This window comes from Muntiacus reevesi, chromosome 19 (genome assembly GCF_963930625.1).
Source record: "Muntiacus reevesi chromosome 19, mMunRee1.1, whole genome shotgun sequence".
Classification (NCBI taxonomy): Eukaryota; Metazoa; Chordata; class Mammalia; order Artiodactyla; family Cervidae; genus Muntiacus; species Muntiacus reevesi.
In genome coordinates this window covers 38,207,637-38,227,605 of record NC_089267.1, presented here as the reverse complement: position 1 = coordinate 38,227,605, position 19,969 = coordinate 38,207,637, and the positions used below count along the sequence as shown (strand labels likewise).

General features: G+C 37.4%; 1 protein-coding gene across 2 annotated transcripts in view; it reads left to right on the top strand.

The window, feature by feature from the left end:
• The window catches only part of FIG4 (FIG4 phosphoinositide 5-phosphatase), a 158,612-nt gene that overhangs the window by 40,724 nt on the left and 97,919 nt on the right, over positions 1–19,969 (top strand). For both annotated transcript variants that reach the window (XM_065911332.1, XM_065911331.1), the window contains exons 4-8: positions 2,308–2,464; positions 4,143–4,193; positions 11,511–11,659; positions 14,888–15,016; positions 18,730–18,830. In XM_065911332.1, the coding sequence (XP_065767404.1) occupies positions 2,308–2,464; positions 4,143–4,193; positions 11,511–11,659; positions 14,888–15,016; positions 18,730–18,830 (587 nt within the window). The remainder of the gene's footprint in view (positions 1–2,307; positions 2,465–4,142; positions 4,194–11,510; positions 11,660–14,887; positions 15,017–18,729; positions 18,831–19,969) is intronic.

Here is a 19,969-nt window from a genome sequence, read left to right as displayed (position 1 = left end):
CTGTTTGGTGAATGTGTACTTGTTGAGACTTTGATTATGCATATTCTGCTGTGTTTGAAGTTTGTTTTTCTAGATGTGCTCTCATAGCCCTTCATGTGGAATCCCTTTAGGTCCATTTTGTGTCTAAGGCGGCTGCCAGGGAAGGTTGAGAGTGGTCAGTATGATTTGCTTCTTCTGCATAGGACTGGCGCCTTCTGTGTACCATCTGCTTAGTCTAGACAAATCCTTTGAGGTTTCATGTTTAATGGATATGTGTTTAATGGATAACGTTTAATGGATGACATGTGCATGTTAGTGTATGTCAGGTGAGTTCATGTGTTTCAATTCCATATATTCCATATATGTTAAATTCCACTTTAAGTGTTACTTAACTCTTAATCAAAGAAAAAAATCTAGAAATAAAAAAGTCTCTTAAATACATTAGGCTTAATTAGATACTTAATAGGTTAAACTCATTTCCTTAAATAGTATATTTTATTTATAGTATTTAAATGCTAAATACTTTATTACAACTTTTGAAAAATGTAAATTTGCAAAATGTAAATTTCCTATGGTATATGTAATATCGAATGCCTAATTAGCCAGAGTTAAATATTCAAACTTGAACCTTCCTTGGTAATTAAGTATAATGAGTTGAAGATCAGTTGTGGGTGTGTGTGCTAAGTTACGTCAGCTGTGTCTGACTCTTTGTGACCCTGTGTGCTGTAGCCTGTCAGGCTCCTCTGTCCATGGGATTCTCCAGGCAAGAATACTGGAGTGGGTTGCCATGCCCTCCTCCAGGGGATCTTCCCCACCCAGGGATCGAAGCCGCATCTCTTATGTCTCCTGCATTGGCAGGCGGGTTCTTTACCACTAGTGCCACCTGGGAAGCCCATTGAACTGTATTTTAAAATAGCTGCCCTTGGGTATGTTGGAGTTGTATTGGGCAGTTTGCTTTTTACATTAAGTGGCCTCTAGATGCTGTCCTGGGCTTCGCAGGACACAGAAAATGTTCACAGATGAACATTTTTTAAAAATGTGCTTTGTGGCTGTCCAGAATGTAAGTATTTTTTCATTGTTTTAATAGCAGTAACATGGTTCATTAAAATCCTTATGGTATCTTTATCTTAAATAATTTGGCTCATTTACTTAGTACGTTCAATTGCTAATCTCAACTAAGAATAACACGGCACAGACTATGGGTATTTGCCAATTCTAGAGCAAAAATTTATAGCCCCAATATCCTAGCTCAGACTTTATAGAGTGCAACACTCGGAGAGAGAGAAAGAGGGCAAGTGCAAGTGGGACGCCCACACGCGCACCCAAGAAAGTTAGTTTTGAAAAAACGTTAGGCTGTGTATGGAAGATCCCTGGTTGAGCTTTTCTCTCAGTGCTCTGAGTAAGTTATCCCACAGCCTCCTGGCCTCCGTTGTTTCTGGTAGGAAGTCAGCCGCGTGTGACCGTATCTGATTCCCACAGTGAGTGAGCTGGGGTGCTGGGATCCTGTATCTGTGCTGGGGTAGAGCCTGACTCTATGAGTAGGAAACGGGTAGAAGAAAGGAGCCCCCAGTTTCAGATGTGCTTGCCTGGAATAAAGAATCTGCAGCAGAGCTGAGGGGATGAGAAACGCTGGTGGCCTGCACCTCCTGAGCAGAAACCAGGGCCCTAGACTGAGAGCTGGGAAGGGAAGAGGAGGTGCTGTCTTTCTGGGGACACCTGCTGGGAGTAGACACGCGTCACACTGAATTGGGAGAAGGGTGTAGGAGGGAAGCAAGCTATGGTTCAGATGCCACAGACTGGCTGGTCTTTCCAAGATCTAGTAGATTTTTTTGAATAAGTGTTTCTCCATTTGCTGTACGCCATTAGGAGAATTTCCAGAAACTGTCAGTGTTTTGGTTTTATAATTTTCACCAGCCACTGGGGAGAGGGTCTGCTGAGCTCCTCACATAGCTGGTTCAGACGTCTGCCCCTCTCCCTTCCCCCCACCACCAAGAGAATTAGTTCTAATTCCCAAAGCAAAAGTTCTGGGAGCCAGAACATTTTTAACCAAGACTGTATGGTAACCAGTGTGTAGTTGGGAATTTAGTGTTACTGAACCTTGACACATACGGTCTTCCTATAATCAAATTATTCACAGTAGTATTTTTAAGTGAGATAAACATTTCTAGAGAATAACTCTAAACCAGCTGAAAATTTGTATGGCTATATATCAGAGAAATAATAAAGCAGGAAATAAGTCAAAGTCTTTTTGCCTTTTAAATATGTATCTGAAAGCATTACTAAGTTTAGGAGGTGTATTTATCTTTCTCTTTTGTTGTTGTTGTGTAGGTTTTGTCAGGTTTTTAGAAGGCTATTATATTGTGTTAATAACCAAAAGGAGGAAGATGGCAGATATTGGAGGTCATGCAATATATAAGATTGAAGATACAAATATGATCTATATACCCAATGATTCTGTACGGATTAGTCATCCTGATGAAACTAGGTATGTACTGGTGGTAACTGCTGTTTTTGTGTCTGTAGACCAATTGAAAAGCAAAACATAGTCAATAGATTATAAATGTTAAAATGTAAATACTGGCTCAGAATGCTGCAGCTTTTGTTCAAGCGCTATTGAAGACCCTGCATTATGATAATTGATTTGGGCAAGAATCAATAATGGCTGCTAAAACTATTAGGTGAGAGGTTATTGTTGACATACTGTACTTCATGAATACCTCGTGAATATTTTTATTATTAACAAAGAGAAAAAAATGACAAACATATTTAACCAAATGATCAAACTTGGCATCACCAATAATGAGACAAAACTGACATTATTTGCCTATTAATATGAAGCAGTGGAAAGGACACCAATAGCCTGTGTAGTTTTCTTACTAAAAATATTTAAATTGGATCTAAGCATGAGTAAAATAATCAGACAGATCCATATGTGGGACTTTCTGTAAGACAACTGGCCCGGACCCTTCAGGAATGTCAGTGTCGTGAAATACAGGAAGAGCCAGAGAATTAGGTTTTAGAATAAACATGACAAAGTGCAGCACTTGAATCTGTTGGATCCTGGATTAAAATATGTACGCAAAGTGTACACACACACAGGCACAGAGTTGTAAAGGACTTTACTGGAATGGTTTTATTGTGAACTGTATGCTAGGAGGTATTGGGTCAGTGTTAAATTTTAAGTGTATTAGTGACATTCTGGTTATTTAGGATGTTGTCCTTGTTCACAATAGATACATAATATTAAGATACATAATATTTAGGACTGTCATCATGTTTGCTGCTTACTGTAAATGGTTTAGAAAAATAAAATGTACTTGTGTATTTAAAGAGAGAGAATGTATATATGTATAAGGAGAAATATTTAACAGTGAATTCAGGTGAAGGAGATACTGCTCTTCATTATACTATTTCCCCCCCAATTTTTCTATGTGTTTGAAAGCTTCAAAAAGTTTTTTGGGGAAATTATTGGAACCTTGGGCATATGGAGAAAGACTGTTAATAAATAATAAATTGATAGAGAAAATGCTAGAATTGGTTTGATATTATAAAGACTCAAAATGGAACAAAGTTAGGCATGTTTATGAGTTTTTAGGGAAGATAGCAGCCTAGTGTAATTAAAATTACACTTTGTACCTTTAGAGTGTTGTTCTAGAACATGAACCAGAATTTAAAGGTGATGTGGTTTTCTTGCTTAAAAGCTTCTTAGAAAAAAAAAACAACCTTCTTAGATAGTGGTATTCTGGAACTTTGTGACACTATCTTTGATGTTTGGAAGTGGGGTTAAAAAATGATTTTGTTTCAGACGAGTAAGTAGAGTTTACCAGATAAAGTTGAATTTTGTCTTATACTAACTGAAAAAAATTATATCTTATGTAGTTTACTGTCATTTTTTCCCAGTTTTATTGAGATAAAATTGACATATACCACTGTGTACGTTTAAGGTGTTCAGCATAATGATTTGACTTATGTATATTGTGAAATGATAACCATAATAGGTGTAGTTAGCATCCATCATCTTATAAAGACACAATAAAAAGAAGAACATTTTTTTTCCTGTGATGAGAACTTTCAGGATCTATTCTCTTAGCTTTCATATATATCATAGCAGTGGTAACTGTAGTCATCATATTGTTAACTATGGTAATCATTTTTTTTTTAAGGTATCTACGAATATTCCAAAATGTGGACCTATCCAGCAATTTTTACTTTAGGTAAGTTTGAGCTTAGTTTTGCTCCTGTCAGTCTCTTAAATGTTTATATTATTTCCTACAGGGTAAAAACAGAATCAGAGGACACAGTAGTACTTTGATTATTCTTTTTTTAAAAAATAGCCAATTCTTTTCATCTGAAATAATATAAATACAAGTATTCCTCCTTTTAAAAATCTAGTTTTTGAAATTTTGAATGGATAAATTAAATGGTAATTATTCTTACTATGAAAAATCATCTTTTCATTATGATTTTAAAGAAATACTTTTATTTTGTAATTTTTTTTGAGTTTGAAGATATTTTTCAATATTATCATCTCTGAAACAGGAAATTTTAAAATTCCTGCATCCTTTATTCAAATGAGAGTGGCAATAATAGTTTAAAATTATACACTGATCTTTTATTTTTTACAGAAGAGCAAATTAAAGATTGAAGAAATTAAATTACTTCTGTAGGACTGGCAAGAAGCACTCTATTAAAAATAATTATTGCCAGTTCTCAAATATACATTTTCATCTAGCACACCAAATAGAAAATGTCACAAGATACTAAATCTAGAGATTAACACATAAACACACAGTTGTTGAATTAATTAAGGGCCAAACTATAAAACATTAACAAAACAAATATTGCAAATCATGTCCATTTCTGCAAATTTTTAAAAGTTTTTATTGGAGTACAGTTGATCTACAGTGTTGTGTTAATTTCTGCTGTACGGCGGCGTGAGTCAGCTCTATGGGGGGAGGGGATACATGCATCTACTCTGGTTTTTTTTTAAGATTCTTTTCCCATATAGGCCATTACAGAGAATTTGTCACAGATACAGAAAACAAACTTATGTCGCTAAAGTTAAGTGAGCAGAGGCATAAATTGGGAGATTGGAATGGACATGCAGACACTATTATATGTAAAATAGACAACTAATCGACCTCACTGTATAGCGCAGGGATCTCTACTCAATACACTGTAATGGCTTATTTCATAATTTTGAATTACAAAAATTAAATCTGCATTGTCTATATACAGGGAGGTGGGAGGGGGATTCAGGGTTAGGGGGGACACATGTATACCTATGGTTGATTCATGTTGACGTATGGGAAGAACCATCACCATATTGTAAAGTAATTATCCTCCAATTAAAATAAATAAATTTTTAAAAAGTTTATATACAGAGTTTTGTAACCATTTCACAGTTTTCAGTTGACAGTCTAGTAAAAATTAGGTAAAAATAAACTCAAAATAGGGAGAACTGTTGCAGTACCAACACATTGTTGTTGGCATTGTAAATTAATAATTTTCCTGGAGAGGAATGAAGTATCAAGTATGTATGAAAATATATCTGAAGAAATAAATCAGGAGGGAAAATATTAGTCCCTGTTTGTAAAGGCACTAACTTTACAGATAGCTTCTCTATCATGGCCCAAACAAGCAAACCAACCAATGCAGGGACAACCCAAATATGGTGAATTGAAAAATAAGCAAGTAAATTATAGCAGAGCATCCTGAGAGAGTGTTATACCATCACTGAAGCGACCAATATGTAGGCCAGGCAGATAGCAAGTTCTTGTGCTGCATGGAAAATTCTGTCCCTTACAATGCCCGAAGTAAAATGTAGAACACAAAATAGCATATATCAATGGACTTGAGTCATAGGACTAAGCAGAGGACCCAGAGTGTTGTAGCTGTTGGCATTATGTACTGTTAGGGTGCTTTGCATTATTTTAAATTTATATTTAAACTGTTAATATAGTTAACCATTTATTTATTTATGAAAGAAAAACATGTCTACTATGTAGAGTGGAAGATGTCTTCATTGATGTGAAACTGAAGAAAGTTAATTACTTTAGCAATAGTATAGTGAAGGGCTTCTAAAGAAATAATTTTCACTTCCACGAATGTTTATAGAAAGTATATTTCCCTTGTATTTGCCTCCATCATTTGCTTTTCAGCCATTATTGCTTAATTGTTTATGGTCTCTCTGAGGTATTACTGAAGCTCAGTGGAGCTGACTGTTAGAAGTGATTTCTCCTTCGTGTTTCTCAAGTTCATCTGCATCCTCATACTGAGTTCTTATCAACTTATTCCATAAGTAAAGAATATGAGGTTAAAGACTTTAAAAAAGGTTGTATTACATTCTTAAGATTCAGCTAGGATAAATCAGTTGTTTTAAATAGGAAAAGTTGACTGTTAAAAGCCAAGTTTCTCACCCCACTCCCAGCTTTATTGAGATATTACTGACATCTGTAAGTTTAAGTCATACAAGGTGATGATTAGATATATGGATGTATTACAGAATGATTACCACAGTGTTAGTTAACATCTTCATCCCATGACATAGTTGTGATTTTGTGTGTGTGTACTGATAACACGTGATTTACTCCCTTAACACGTTTCAAGCATATAATTCAGTATTGTTAATTACAGTTACCATGCTATACCTTAGATAAGCAGATCTCATTTATCTTCTAAGAGTTTGTACTCTTTGACCTATAGTTCTCCATTTCCCCCAGCCACTGACAGCTACCATTTTTTTAATATACCCTACATTTTATTTATCTGTTCTTTTGCTAATTTATTAATCTGTTCATTTGTGGCTGTTGCCATATCTGGGTATTTTGATTAATTCTGCTGTAAGCATGGGGGTGCAGATAGCTCTTTGAGATGGTGATCTTTTTTCTTTTGGATATATAACCAGAAATGGGATTTCTGGATCAAATGGTAGTTCTGTTTTTAATTTTTTAGGAACTGCTATTTTATTTTCCATAATGGCTGCACCAATTTATGTTCCCACCAACAGTGCAAAGAGTTCTCTTTTCTACATCCTTGCCAACTCTGCCGTTTGTTTTAATAATAGCCATTCTAATAGGTATGAAATGGTATCTCATTGTTGTTTTGATTTGCATTTCCCAATGTGATGGTGAGCATCTTTTCATGCATTTATTGGCCATTTGTATGTCTTCTTTGGGGAAATGTCTATTCAAGTCGTTTGCCCATTTTAAAATTGGACTGTTTGTTTGTCATTGAGTTGTATGAGTTCTTTATGTATTTTGGCTGTCAACCCATTAACAGATGGTTTGCAAGTATCGTCTCCCATTCAAAAAGTTGCCTTTTTATTTTGCTCACTCACTCTTTTTCTGTGCGAAGCTTTTTATTTTGATGTTTCATTTGTTTGTTTTTGCTTTTGTTGCTTGCACTTTTGGTGTCATGTCCAAAAATAGTATTTGTGAAGACCAATGTCAAGGAGTTTTCCCCTGTGTTTTCTTTTATTAGTTTATAGTTTAAGGTCTTACATTTAAGTCTTTAATCCATTTTGAGTGAATTTTTGTGAGTGGTGTAAGACTGGGGTCCAGTTTCATTCTTCTGCAGGTGGTTGTCCAGTTTTCCTAACACATTTACTGAAGAGACTATCCTTTCTCCATTTGTCTTTTGGAAAAATGGTTGTCAGTCGCTCAGTAGTGTCCAACTCTCTGAGACCCCGTGGACTGTAGCCCGCCAGGCTACACTGTTCATGGAATTCTCCAGGCAAGAATACTGGAACAGGTGGCCATTCCCTTCTCCAGGGGAGCTTTCTGACCCAGGGATCAAACCTGGGTCTCCTGCATTGTATTGCAGGTAGAGTCTTTACTGTCTGAGCCACCAGGGGGAAGCCCATCCTTCCTCCATTTGTCTTTTTGGCTCCTTGGTCAAATATTAGTTGACTGTATCTGAGTGGTTTTATTTCAGGGCTCTCAGTTCTGTTCCTGTGGTCTGGGTGTCTTTTTTATCTGGGTAACATGCTGTTTTGATGCTGTAACTTTGTAATGAAGTTTGAAATCAGGAAGTTTGACGCCTCCAGCTTTGTTCTTCTTTCTTAAGATTGCTTTGACTATTAGGAGTCTTCTGTGGTTCCATACAAATTTTGGAATTGTTTTTTCTATTCCTGTGGAAAATGTAATTGGAATTTTGATACAGATTGTATTGAATCTGTAGGTGGCTTTGGGTATTATGGTTATTTACACAGTATTTCTTTTTCATTTATTTTTATTAGTTGGAGGCTAATTACAATATTGTAGTGGTTTTTGCCATACATTGACATGAATCAACCATGGATTTACATGTGTTCCCCATTCTGAACCCCTCCTCCCACCTCTCTCCCTATCCTATCCCTCTGGGTCATCCCAGTGCACCAGTCCTGAGCACTTGTCTCATGCATCCAACCTGGACTGGAGATCTGTTTCACATTTGATAATATATATGTTTCAATGCTATTCTCTCAGATCATCCCACCCTCACCTTCTCCAATAGAGTCCAAAAGTCTGTTCTATACATCTGTGTCTCTCTGTCCATCTGTCATATAGGGTTATCATTACCATCTTTCTAAATTCCATATGTATGCATTAGTATACTGTATTGGTGTTTATCTTTCTGGCTTACTTCACTCTGTATAATGGGCTCCAGTTTCATCCATCTCATTAGAACTGATTCAAATGTATTCTTTTTAATGGCTGAGTAATATTCCATTGTGTATATGTACCACAGCTTCCTTATCCATTCGTCTACTGATGGGAATCTAAGTTGCTTCCATGTCCTGGCTATTATAAACAGTGCTGCAATGAACATTGGGGTGCACGTGTCTCTTTCAGATCTGGTTTCCTCGGTGTGTATGCCCAGAAGTGGGATTGCTGGGTCATATGGCAGTTCTATTTCCAGTTTTTTAAGGAATCTCCACACTGTTCTCCATAGCGGCTGTACTAGTTTGCATTCCCACCAACAGTGTAAGAGGGTTCCCTTTTCTCCACACCCTCTCCAGCATTTATTGCTTGTAGACTTTTGGATAGCAGCCATTCTGACTGGCGTATAATGGTACCTCGTTGTGGTTTTGATTTGCATTTCTCTGATAATGAGTGATGTTGAGCATCTTTTCATGTGTTTGTTAGCCATTTCTTCTTTGGAGAAATGTCTGTTTAGATCTTTGGCCCATTTTTTGATTGGGTCATTTATTTTTCTGGAATTGAGCTGCAGGAGTTGCTTATATATTTTTGAGATTAATCCTTCATCTGTTGCTTCGTTTTCTATTATTTTTTCCCATTCTGAGGGCTGTCTTTTCACCTTGCTTATAATTTCCTTTGTTGTGCAGATGCTTTTAAGTTTAATTAGTTCCCATTTGTGTATTTTTGCTTTTATTTCCAGTATTCTGGGAGATGGGTCATAGAGGATCCTGCTGTGATTTATGTCAGAGAGTGTTTTGCCTATGTTCTCCTCTAGGAGTTTTATAGTTTCTGGTCTTACATTTAGATCTTTAATCCATTTTGAGTTTATTTTTGTGTATGGTGTTAGAAAGTGTTCTAGTTTCATTCTTTTACAAGTGGTTGACCAATTTTCCCAGCACCACTTGTTAAAGAGGTTGTCTTTTTTCCATTGTATATTCTTGCCTCCTTTTTCGAAGATAAGGTGTCCATAGGTATGTGGATTTATCTCTGGGCTTTCTATTTTGTTCCATTGATCTATATTTCTGTCTTTGTGCCAGTACCATACTGTTTTGATGACTGTGGCTTTGTAGTAGAGCCTGAAGTCAGGCAGGTTGATTCCTCCAGTTCCATTCTTTCTCAAGATTGCTTTGGCTATTTGAGGTTTTTTTGTATTTCCATACACATTGTGAGATTATTTATTCTAGTTCTGTGAAGAATACCGTTGGTAGTTTGATAGGGATTGCATTGAATCTATTGATTGCTTTGGGTGGTATAGTCATTTTCACAATATTGATTCTCCCAATCCATGAACACGGTATGTTTCTCCATCTGTTTGTGTCCTCTTTGATTTCTTTCATCAGTGTTTTATAGTTTTCTATGTACAGGTCTTTTGTTTCTTTAGGTAGATATACTCCTAAGTATTTTATTCTTTTTGTTGCAATGGTGAATGATATTATTTCCTTAATTTCTCTTTCTGTTTTCTCATTGTTAGTGTATAGGATTGCAAGGGATTTCTCTGTGTATTAATTTTATATCCTGCAACTTTACTAGATTCATTGATTAGTTCTAGTAATTTTCTGGAAGAGTTTTTAGGGTTTTCTATGTAGAGGATCATGTCATGGTTATTTACACAGTATTAATTCTTCTGTTTCATGAACACTGGGTTTCTCTTGTGGCTCACCTAGTAAAGAATCCGTCTACAATGCAGGAGACCTGGTTCGATCCCTGGGTTGGGAAGATCCCTGGAGAAGGGAAAGGCTACCCACTCTAGTATTCTGGCCTGGAGAATTCCATGGGCTATATATGGGGTCACAAAGAATTGGACACGACTGAGTGACTCTCACTCGCTCCGTGAACACTGGATATCTTTCCATTTATTTGTGTCTTATTCGTTTATTTTATTCATATCTTATAATTTTCAGTATACAGATCTTTTACCTCTTTGGTTAAATTTATTCCTAAGATTTTTTTATGCTCTTGTATATGGGATTGAGAAACCAACTTCTTAATACAGTTTTTATCTCTCTGAGATCAGATGCTAATAAAATTAATGGCTCTATCAAGCAAATGTGGTACATTTAAATTTAACAGATTAGATAAAAGTCAACTTCAAATTATATTAATAAACTAAAGAAGAAATAATAATGTGTGAGACTCTCTGAAGTTGTAACCATTTTAGAGTGTGACTATAGCATAATACTTTCAAATTTGCATAATTTAAGAAATTCTAGATACTGTCTGAAATTCTTTGCTAAAAATATATAGCTTAAGATACTTATAAAAGTTGTTGATTTTGTGCAAATTTTATTTGCACAGACTGTTATAATTTTTTTAATGACATGCTTCTCAAACATGTTTCACTCTAGTGGTTTGTGTTATTTGCTTATTCTTATTACTAAGTAAGTTATGGTGCCACCATTAGCAATTAATATAATTATTTTCATAGGCAAACTAGAGTACAGACCTTGTATAATACTATTAGAGTGGATATTATAGCATTTTTAATAGTCCATTCAGATACATATAAAAGTGTGACTTTGTTATACAAGACTATGAAGTTAGATTAATTTCAGTGTGAAGCACAAAGTGCGTATGCAAATCAATGAATGTAGGTTACTAACATTTTATTGTGCATTTCTAGTTATGCAAATGCCTAAGTCATGTAATGATTTTTAAATTTCCAATTATATTCATGATTTACTATGTTTAAGGTGCTTATTTGAACAACATTGCCTCCGTTGTTGATGCTAACTAATTTAGTTCATAATTAGGTGCTAACTAATTCAGTTCATAGGTTTTAATTCCTTCTGGGAGCCAAGATTATGAAATATGTTTTGCTTTTCTAATTCTTATTAAGCTTTCTCTTCTCAGTTACAGCTATGATTTGTCCCACTCGCTTCAATATAATCTCACAGTCTTGCGAATGCCCCTGGAGATGTTAAAGTCAGAAACCACCCAGACTCGCCAGGAGAGTTTTGACATCTTTGAAGATGAAGGATTGATTACACAGGGTGGAAATGGTAGGTGGTTTTCAGCACATCCAATATATGTTAATGTGACATCTATGAAACAGCATCTCATTAAATTTACTCACATTTCCTTCATATTTCTCCTCTCCTATTTGCTCTTTGTCCTTTCATGAAGTTGCTTCAGATATATGAACTTAACAAATTCATTTTTATAGAGATCATGGTGGTGGTTTAGTTGCTAAGTAGTACCTGACTCTTGCGACCCTATGGACTTGTAGCCTGCCATGCTCCTCTGTCCATGGGATGCTCTAGGCAAGAATACCTGAGTGGCTTGTCATTTCCTTCTCCAGGGGATCTTCCCGACCCAGGAATTGAACCTGGGTCTCCTGCATTGCAGACAGATTGTTTACTGCCTGAGCTACGAGGGAAGTCCAGAGATCATATATCACCAAATTGATTTCATTTGTGAGCAAGCCAGAAAATTGTATGCTGATGTTTTCTAGCAAAATTTCATGCACCTTTTATGGAATACATTCAGCTTTAGCCTTGGGCTGGAGAAGTTTCTTTTTAAATATTGAAGAATACACACCACCACCTATTTTTCTTCATAGAGACCAATTGTGTGTGAGTTGAATTGTAGAAAAAAGTCACCCTGGGTTGCCTGTTGCAGCCTAGACATTTATGTATCATATCTCTAATCCTCATAAAAAACTACTCAGTAGGTATAATGCTGCTTTCAAATAAATCAAGGCTAAGTAGGAGGCTAAGACCTAGAGGTTAAGATCACAAGGCCAGTGTCCAGAGGAACCTTTGCAGGAGGTCAGAGGCTGTTCTGACTTTGATTGGTCTCAGCTTGACCCACCTGTCCCTCTCACACCCTGCTTCTGTCAGGACTGTTGTGGGGTTACTGCAAGACCTGGGTGTGACTAGTCTAGGGTGACCCTGGGGATCTGGGACTAACCAGCCACACGGCAGAATGGATATCTTTATCCCTAGATTTAGGGATTGGTCTAGCACTCTAAGGCCAGAGACATTGCCAGAGTGACTGTTGTGAAGGAATTGCTTCAAGTAAAGTTAAGACAGTTCAGCTGAATTGGCCTTACTGTGGAAACAAAAAGTCTGTAGTGTCTTAGGGTCCCTTCCTCAGTGCCACTTCTGTGACAGTGATGAAGATGTGGGTGCAGAGGTCGAAGGTAAGTTCCAGAAGGTTTGTCCTTGCAGGACGCTCAGGAAGAGGCTGTGCTCTGTTAGTCTTTTCCCAGAAACTCTGGTCCCCTCTAAGACGACTTGAGACTTACTTCAACTGAATGCCATCTCTGTTAATTGCCTTTGACTCTTGTTCATTTATTAGATTGACTATCACTTGAGCTAAAGCAAAACCCTGTGCACCCGCCCTACCCCAGAACATCTAGATCACAGAAATTTGCTGTGCTTCATCTGAATTGTACATCTGAATTATAATCTGTGCCACTTGAGGCAGGTGGGGGGTAAGATAACATGCACCTGAATATTTGTCACATCATTTCTTCTAAATATTGTGCTTAGTAATAGAAAAGCTAAAAGCATTAGTAAATATGCACTGTGTGTAACCTCCCATTTGAATGTGAATATCTGAGATCCAAATTAAGACTCCAAAAGCTACCTAACTTTTTACTATTGGTCGAACAGTTCTAGTTGATAGATACGAATAAACTGTGTATAAGGTTTTTATGACTGCCATAAGAAATTTCCACAAACTCAGTGACTTAAAACTATACACATTTATTATCTTACAGAAGTCAAAAGTCCAAAAGAGATCTTGGTGGACTAAAGTTAGAGTGTTGGTAAGGCTGCGTTTCTTTCTTGAGACCCTAAGGAAAAAGCCATTTCCTTACCCTTTCCATCTTCAAAGCTAGCAATGGCTGGCTGAGGATTGCCCACATGACATCACTCTGACACTCTCACTTCTGATTCCCTCTTTTGCTCAGAATGCCCATGTGATTAGAGTCGGCATTGAATAATTCAGAATAGTCCGTCCATCTTAATTAGCAACCTTAATTCCATCTCCAGCTTTAATTTCTGATTAGCAACCTTAATTCCATCTGCAGCTTTAATTTCTCCTTGCCATGACATAACTTACTCATGGGTTCTGGTGATTAGAACATAGATATTTTTTCTGTGGGAAAGGGATGCATTATCCTCCTACTATACAGGAGGAAACTGGTAGGAAAAGAGAAAGCGAAGGCAAAAGTTGTCTGGGTAGGTAGAAAAGGAAAATAATACATTTTTTTAAAAAGTCTCTAATGTGTCAGGCAGCATGTTAGTCACTTTGCATATATATATATTTTTTAAATCTGAATTATATCTCTGAGGTGAGTGGTATCATCATTTTACAGTTTAGAAAATTGAGGTTCTGAGATGTTATGTAACTTGCCAAAGGTCACAGAGCTGGTAAGTGACAAAGACAGGACTCCTATCCATTATTCATGCTCAATGTAATGTCATTGAAGGGGCAGAGAAGGCTTACTTTTCATAAGTAAAACCAAAGGGTATTTGTCATAGTATATATAAACACTCTTAACATACATGTTTTGAGAAGAAAAATAGTATTGATTGTCTCTAAGCAGAACTGTTACAATCGTCTAAGCCATTATTTTATACTTATTTCTTATTTTGTACTTTATATAAGTTTTGTAAAACATTGATATTTAGTAAATTTATTTGGATATCCCGAAATGATGCTTGATGAAATTAATTTTGTCACATCAAAAAAGCTTGATATAATAACAACTACCACTTATGGAATTGTGAGTAAGACACGAGACTTGTTCTGAGCGTTTCATGTGCATTATCAGCTTGCCTTTACAACAGTCCCATGAAAGGGGCCCAAGTGGGCAAACGGGGCGCTGAGAGCAAGTGACCCTCTTGGTCACACCTGTCACCCTGCTGGTGAGGCAGAGCTCAGATGTGGACCCGGGCACTGTGACACCACAGCCATGCTCCTAGTTACTGCTCCTGCTGTCTGTCAGCCGTATTCATGCATCTGTACGTGTGTCCTTAATTTCCCAGTTATCTGCTTTTCTCTAGGTTAAAAACTCTCACAGATCAGGAAATGTGTTTTTTCTTTAACTTGTACAGAATCAGCACAGTGTTCTGGGCAATGAGATGAGTTCTATCCACTGAAAACAGCAGTGATATTTATCAGACATTTTGAAATTTAAAAAAAGTTTAAAAGCTTAAAAATGAATTGAATGTCAACCAATTTCCTTGTTTTCCTGATACCAACTCTTATTTTTTCAGGTGTATTTGGGATCTCTAGTGAGCCTTACATGAAGTATGTGTGGAATGGCGAACTTCTAGATATAATTAAAAATACTGTCCATCGTGACTGGCTGCTATACATTATTCATGGATTCTGTGGGCAGTCAAGTATCCTTTTTTAAAACATTTAGATACATATTATTAAATTTATGCTATACCAATTTGTAGAAAGCTATATATTAATTATAAGATCATTACAATTATGTGTGCATCCAGCAGATAGATTACAATTATGCTTTCTTTGTGGTTGAAATACAATGAGGAATGCAGATCTATTATGTCTACAGACAGGTAAATAACAAGGAAGAAAATGCTCTGTGCACAGAAAGTGCTGTAGGTAGTGTCATTCTTACCTAAGAGCAGGAGCAGAATCACTTAACAGGAGGGGAGGATGGGGCCAGACTCATAGGAAGAGTTGAACTTGGCTTGACTTGATCAAGAAGCAGGCCTCGGCAGTGAGACTGTGGGTTGGGGAAGCGTCATGAGTGTAGAGATGAAAAAGTTCTTGGGAGCGTACTTGTGGTTTGTGTATAAAGTGCCTGGAAGGTGCAGTGGAGTGGGAGGAGATAGGTTAGCGGGGAGTCAGACTGCCAATCACCAGATTACTCTGGTGGTCGGATGAAGGACTTTGGGTTTGGTGCTAGAATTTTTGAAAGTTTTTTTCAAGAGGGTAACATACAAATTAGTCCTTAGGAAACTTGGGTGGGTAACCATTTTCAAAGTGTGTTGGTCACTCCATTATGTCCCACTATTTGTGACCCTGTGGACTGTAGCCCTCCAGGCTCCTCTGTCCATGGAATTCTCCAGGCAAGACTGGAGTGGATTGCCATTTCCTCCTGCAGGATGTCTTCCCAACCCAGGGAACAAACCTGGGTCTCCTGCATTGCTGGTAGATTCTTTACCATCTGGTCCACCCTAGACCAAGGGACATGCATTAGGACAAGATTGCAGTGGTTCAGGCATAACGTAATGAAGATCTGGATTGGGAAGAGTCATAATAGGTTAAATAGACATAGATTGAGCTTGGTGTTAAGCTGGTAAATCAATCTTATAAATGTCTTTTGTCATTTTATTTGATTTCTAGCTATATTGGATGTGTTCTTATGAGCCTTAAGAAGGCAATGTCTACTTTTTAGAAGTGGTGTTGTTTTTTTCCTGCCCCTTTTAGAGATCCTGAAGAACATTTGTACACCTAGCGTGCTTTCTGGTTGACATTCTTCCTTGTGTCTTAGGTTTGTTAGAAACCTAGAGTGAACACTTTAAAGGAGTGGCTGTTTATGTGATTAACCAATAATGTGCTTTCTTGCACCAGAACATTGACAGGAGTGAAGTCAGAGAGTCAAAGGGTAGAGTTGGAGAGGTTGGCCTTGGAGAGGACCTGTTCTGCCTCCTTTGTGGCACGTGAGGGTGAGGAGAGGCTAGGTGAAGATGCAGAGGACTTTTGGAATGAAGATGGTGAGATTTATGTGTTACACGTGAAATGGCTCGTTACCTTATACTCATTTTCAACCAGTAAGTGGTATTATCTGCTTGATCATTTACTAATAATGAGATTTGGTGCCAAATTACTATATATTTTTCCAAAAGTAGAATCAACCTGGAAAAAGCACATGCTTTCTACCACCAAGGACTCTATAAACAGAAGGTGCTACAGTTTCTTTTTTTTTTTTTTTTTTTTAATATTATTTTATTAGTTGGAGGCCAATCACTTTACAACATTTCAGTGGGTTTTGTCATACATTGACATGAATCAGCCATATAGTTACACGTATTCCCCATCCCGATCCCCCCTCCCACCTCCCTCCCCACCCGACTCCTCAGGGTCCTCCCAGTGCACCAGGCCCGAGCACCTGACTCATGTATCCCACCTGGGCTGGTGGTCCGTTTCACCATAGATAGTATACATGCTGTTCTTTCAAAACATCCCACCCTCACGTTCTCCCCCAGAGTTCAAAAGTCTGTTCTGTACTTCTGTGTCTCTTTTTCTGTTTTGCATATAGGGTTATCGCCACCATCTATCTAAATTCCGTATATATGTGTTAGTATACTGTAATGTTCTTTATCTTTCTGGCTCACCTCACTCTGTATAATGGGCTCCAGTTTCATCCATCTCATTAGAACTGATTCAAATGAATTCTTTTTAACGGCTGAGTAATATTCCATGGTGTATATGTACCACAGCTTCCTTATCCATTCATCTGTTGATGGGCATCTGGGTTGCTTCCATGTCCTGGCTATTATAAACAGTGCTGCGATGAACATTGGGGTGCACGTGTCTCTTTCAGATCTGGATTCCTCAGTGTGTATGCCTAGAAGTGGTATTGCTGGGTCATATGGCAGTTCTATTTCCAGTTTTTTAAGAAATCTCCACACTGTTTTCCATAGTGGCTGTACTAGTTTGCATTCCCACCAACAGTGTAAGAGGGTTCCCTTTTCTCCACACCCTCTCCAGCTTTTATTGCTTGTAGACTTTTGGATAGCAGCCATCCTGACTGGCGTGTAGTGGTACCTCATTGTGGTTTTGATTTGCATTTCTCTGATGATGAGTGATGTTGAGCATCTTTTCATGTGTTTGTTAGCCATCTGTATGTCTTCTTTGGAGAAATGTCTGTTTAGTTCTTTGGCCCATTTTTTGATTGGGTCGTTTATTTTTCTGGAATTGAGCTTCAGGAGTTGCTTGTATATTTTTGAGACTAATCCTTTGTCTGTTTCCTCATTTGTTATTATTTTCTCCCAATCTGAGGGCTGTCTTTTCACCTTACTTATAGTTTCCTTTGTTGTGCAAAAGCTTTTAATTTTCATTAGGTCCCATTTGTTTATTTTTGCTTTTATTTCCAATATTCTGGGAGGTGGGTCATAGAAGATCTTGCTGTGATTTATGTCGGAGAGTGTTTTGCCTATGTTCTCCTCTAGGAGTTTTATAGTTAACAGAAGGTGCTACAGTTTCTAAGGGCAGTTTCTAAAAAGTAATTCTAAACTGTCTTTTTTTTCTCAAGAGCTAACTCAGGTCCTGGCACGTATTAAGTACAATAAATGGTTGTTTCTTTAAAGTAGTAAATAGCACCATAGATTATAATTTTAAAGCTCATTAGTCGAAATGATGAATCCAGTCTCCCAGTTAACAAGCATTTAATGAATTCTGGAATCTATATGATGATAACAGTCATTGCTATTGATTGAACATTTGCTACAAGCCAGACACACATTACCTAACCCAGTCTTCCCAACCACCTAATAAAATTGGTTACTTTTATTTTTTTTTGCACTTACACCATTTTACAGAAGATGAAATTGAGGCTCAGAAAGTTAACTAAGGTGACAATATTAATAAACTTTATTTTGGCTAAACAGTTCCCAGTCTTCAGTTTTGCAGTTTGGTGACAAATTTGGGTGCTCTCACTGTATTACACTAACTCCATTCCCTCCGAATTAGCTATTGCTTCATAATTTAAACACCCTATTAAAGGAGAGGTGCTCACTTTGATAGGTGTATGGCCTCTGAAGATGAAGAAGGATTAGTTGTACCTTTTACATTCTCACCTGGCTGCAAGGAGGGACCACAGGTCTTCCCTTGACCAATAACCCTACATCTGGTTACCATTTCCTCTGAAATTCATGGAAACCACTCTTGAGTGAGGTTCAGTTTTGCCTTAATACCTGCATACTTTGAAAGAGCAGTTAGACCCAGTGCTGTTCCATTTCTTGGGTGGAGCTTTTTGGTGTTCTTTAAGCTACTGGACAAAATACATTTAAGGTAGAATGATTCTCTTGGTTGGGTGTGACAGTCATGAATGCTAAACAACTTTAACTAGATTTCTAAGAGCTGTTGATCTATGGACGACCTGTGTATGTCACTTTAATAGCTAGAAGATCCAGTAAGTTCGCTGGGACCCGTTTCCTCAAAAGAGGTGCAAACTGTGAGGTAAGATTGCTGCTGGCAATTTAAATTTTTATTTCAGCTCTGGTGACAGATAAAGCAAAGTGGAATTTTAGAACGTGGAATTTCTTAGTTTGGGACATTATCAAGAGAATAATGAATTCTCTAGAGTCTCTGAAACTTGTGAGGAATATGACTAATGTACAGATGTTCTGAAAAGTCAGCTATCTTAGCGTTATGCAATGCCTTAGGGAGTTATGAAATGTCTAACGTTTTGGAGGATGAGCCATTTCTGTAATAGATTTTAAAATGCGGTACATATTTAGTGGAGAGACTAAAATAGCAAAGCACCTCCACCCAAGAATAAATGGAAGGGAGCGCTCTTTGGAAAAGCATCCTTGATGAGAAAACTGAGTAGAACAAGGCCTGGAAACCCTTTACCCACTTCCCTCTGCTTTAGTTTGGCTCAAGACAGACTCTGCTCATCCCTAGGGAAAAAAATATATATTCATCTGTTCTGCCTTTGGTCACGTAGCCTGCTTTGAGTGTTTCGTCTCTTTCTGCAACAGACAACTGGAGCCTTACACAGATGTGTGATCGAGTAGATAGACTGAGCAAGACTTTGGGTTTTGATCCTGCCTTAATATAGCAACATTCGTTCTTAAAATCATGTCAACAATGAACATAGTTATAACTGTTGCTTTAAGAAAAAAAGATATAGCCATCTGAATGCAGAGTTACAAAGAATAGCAAGGAGAAATAAGAAAGCCTTCATAAGTGAACAATGTAAAGAAATAGAGGAAAACAATAGAATGGGAAAAACTAGAGATCTCTTCAAGAAAATTAGAGAGATCAAGGGAGCATTTCATGCAAAGACAGGCCCAATAAAGGACAGAAACGGTATGGACCTAACAGAAGCAAAAGATATTAAGAGGTGGCAAGAATACACAGAAGAACTATACAAAAGAGGTCTTAATGAACCAGATAACCACAGTGGTGTGATCACTCACCTAGAGCCAGACATCTTAGAGTGTGAAGTCAAGTAGGCCTTAAGAAGCATTACTATGAACAAAATTAGTGAAGGTGATGGAATTCCAGTTGAGCTATTTCAAATCCTAAAAGATGATGCTGTTAAAGTGCTGCACTCAATATGCCAGCAGATTAGGAAAACTCAGCGGTGGCCC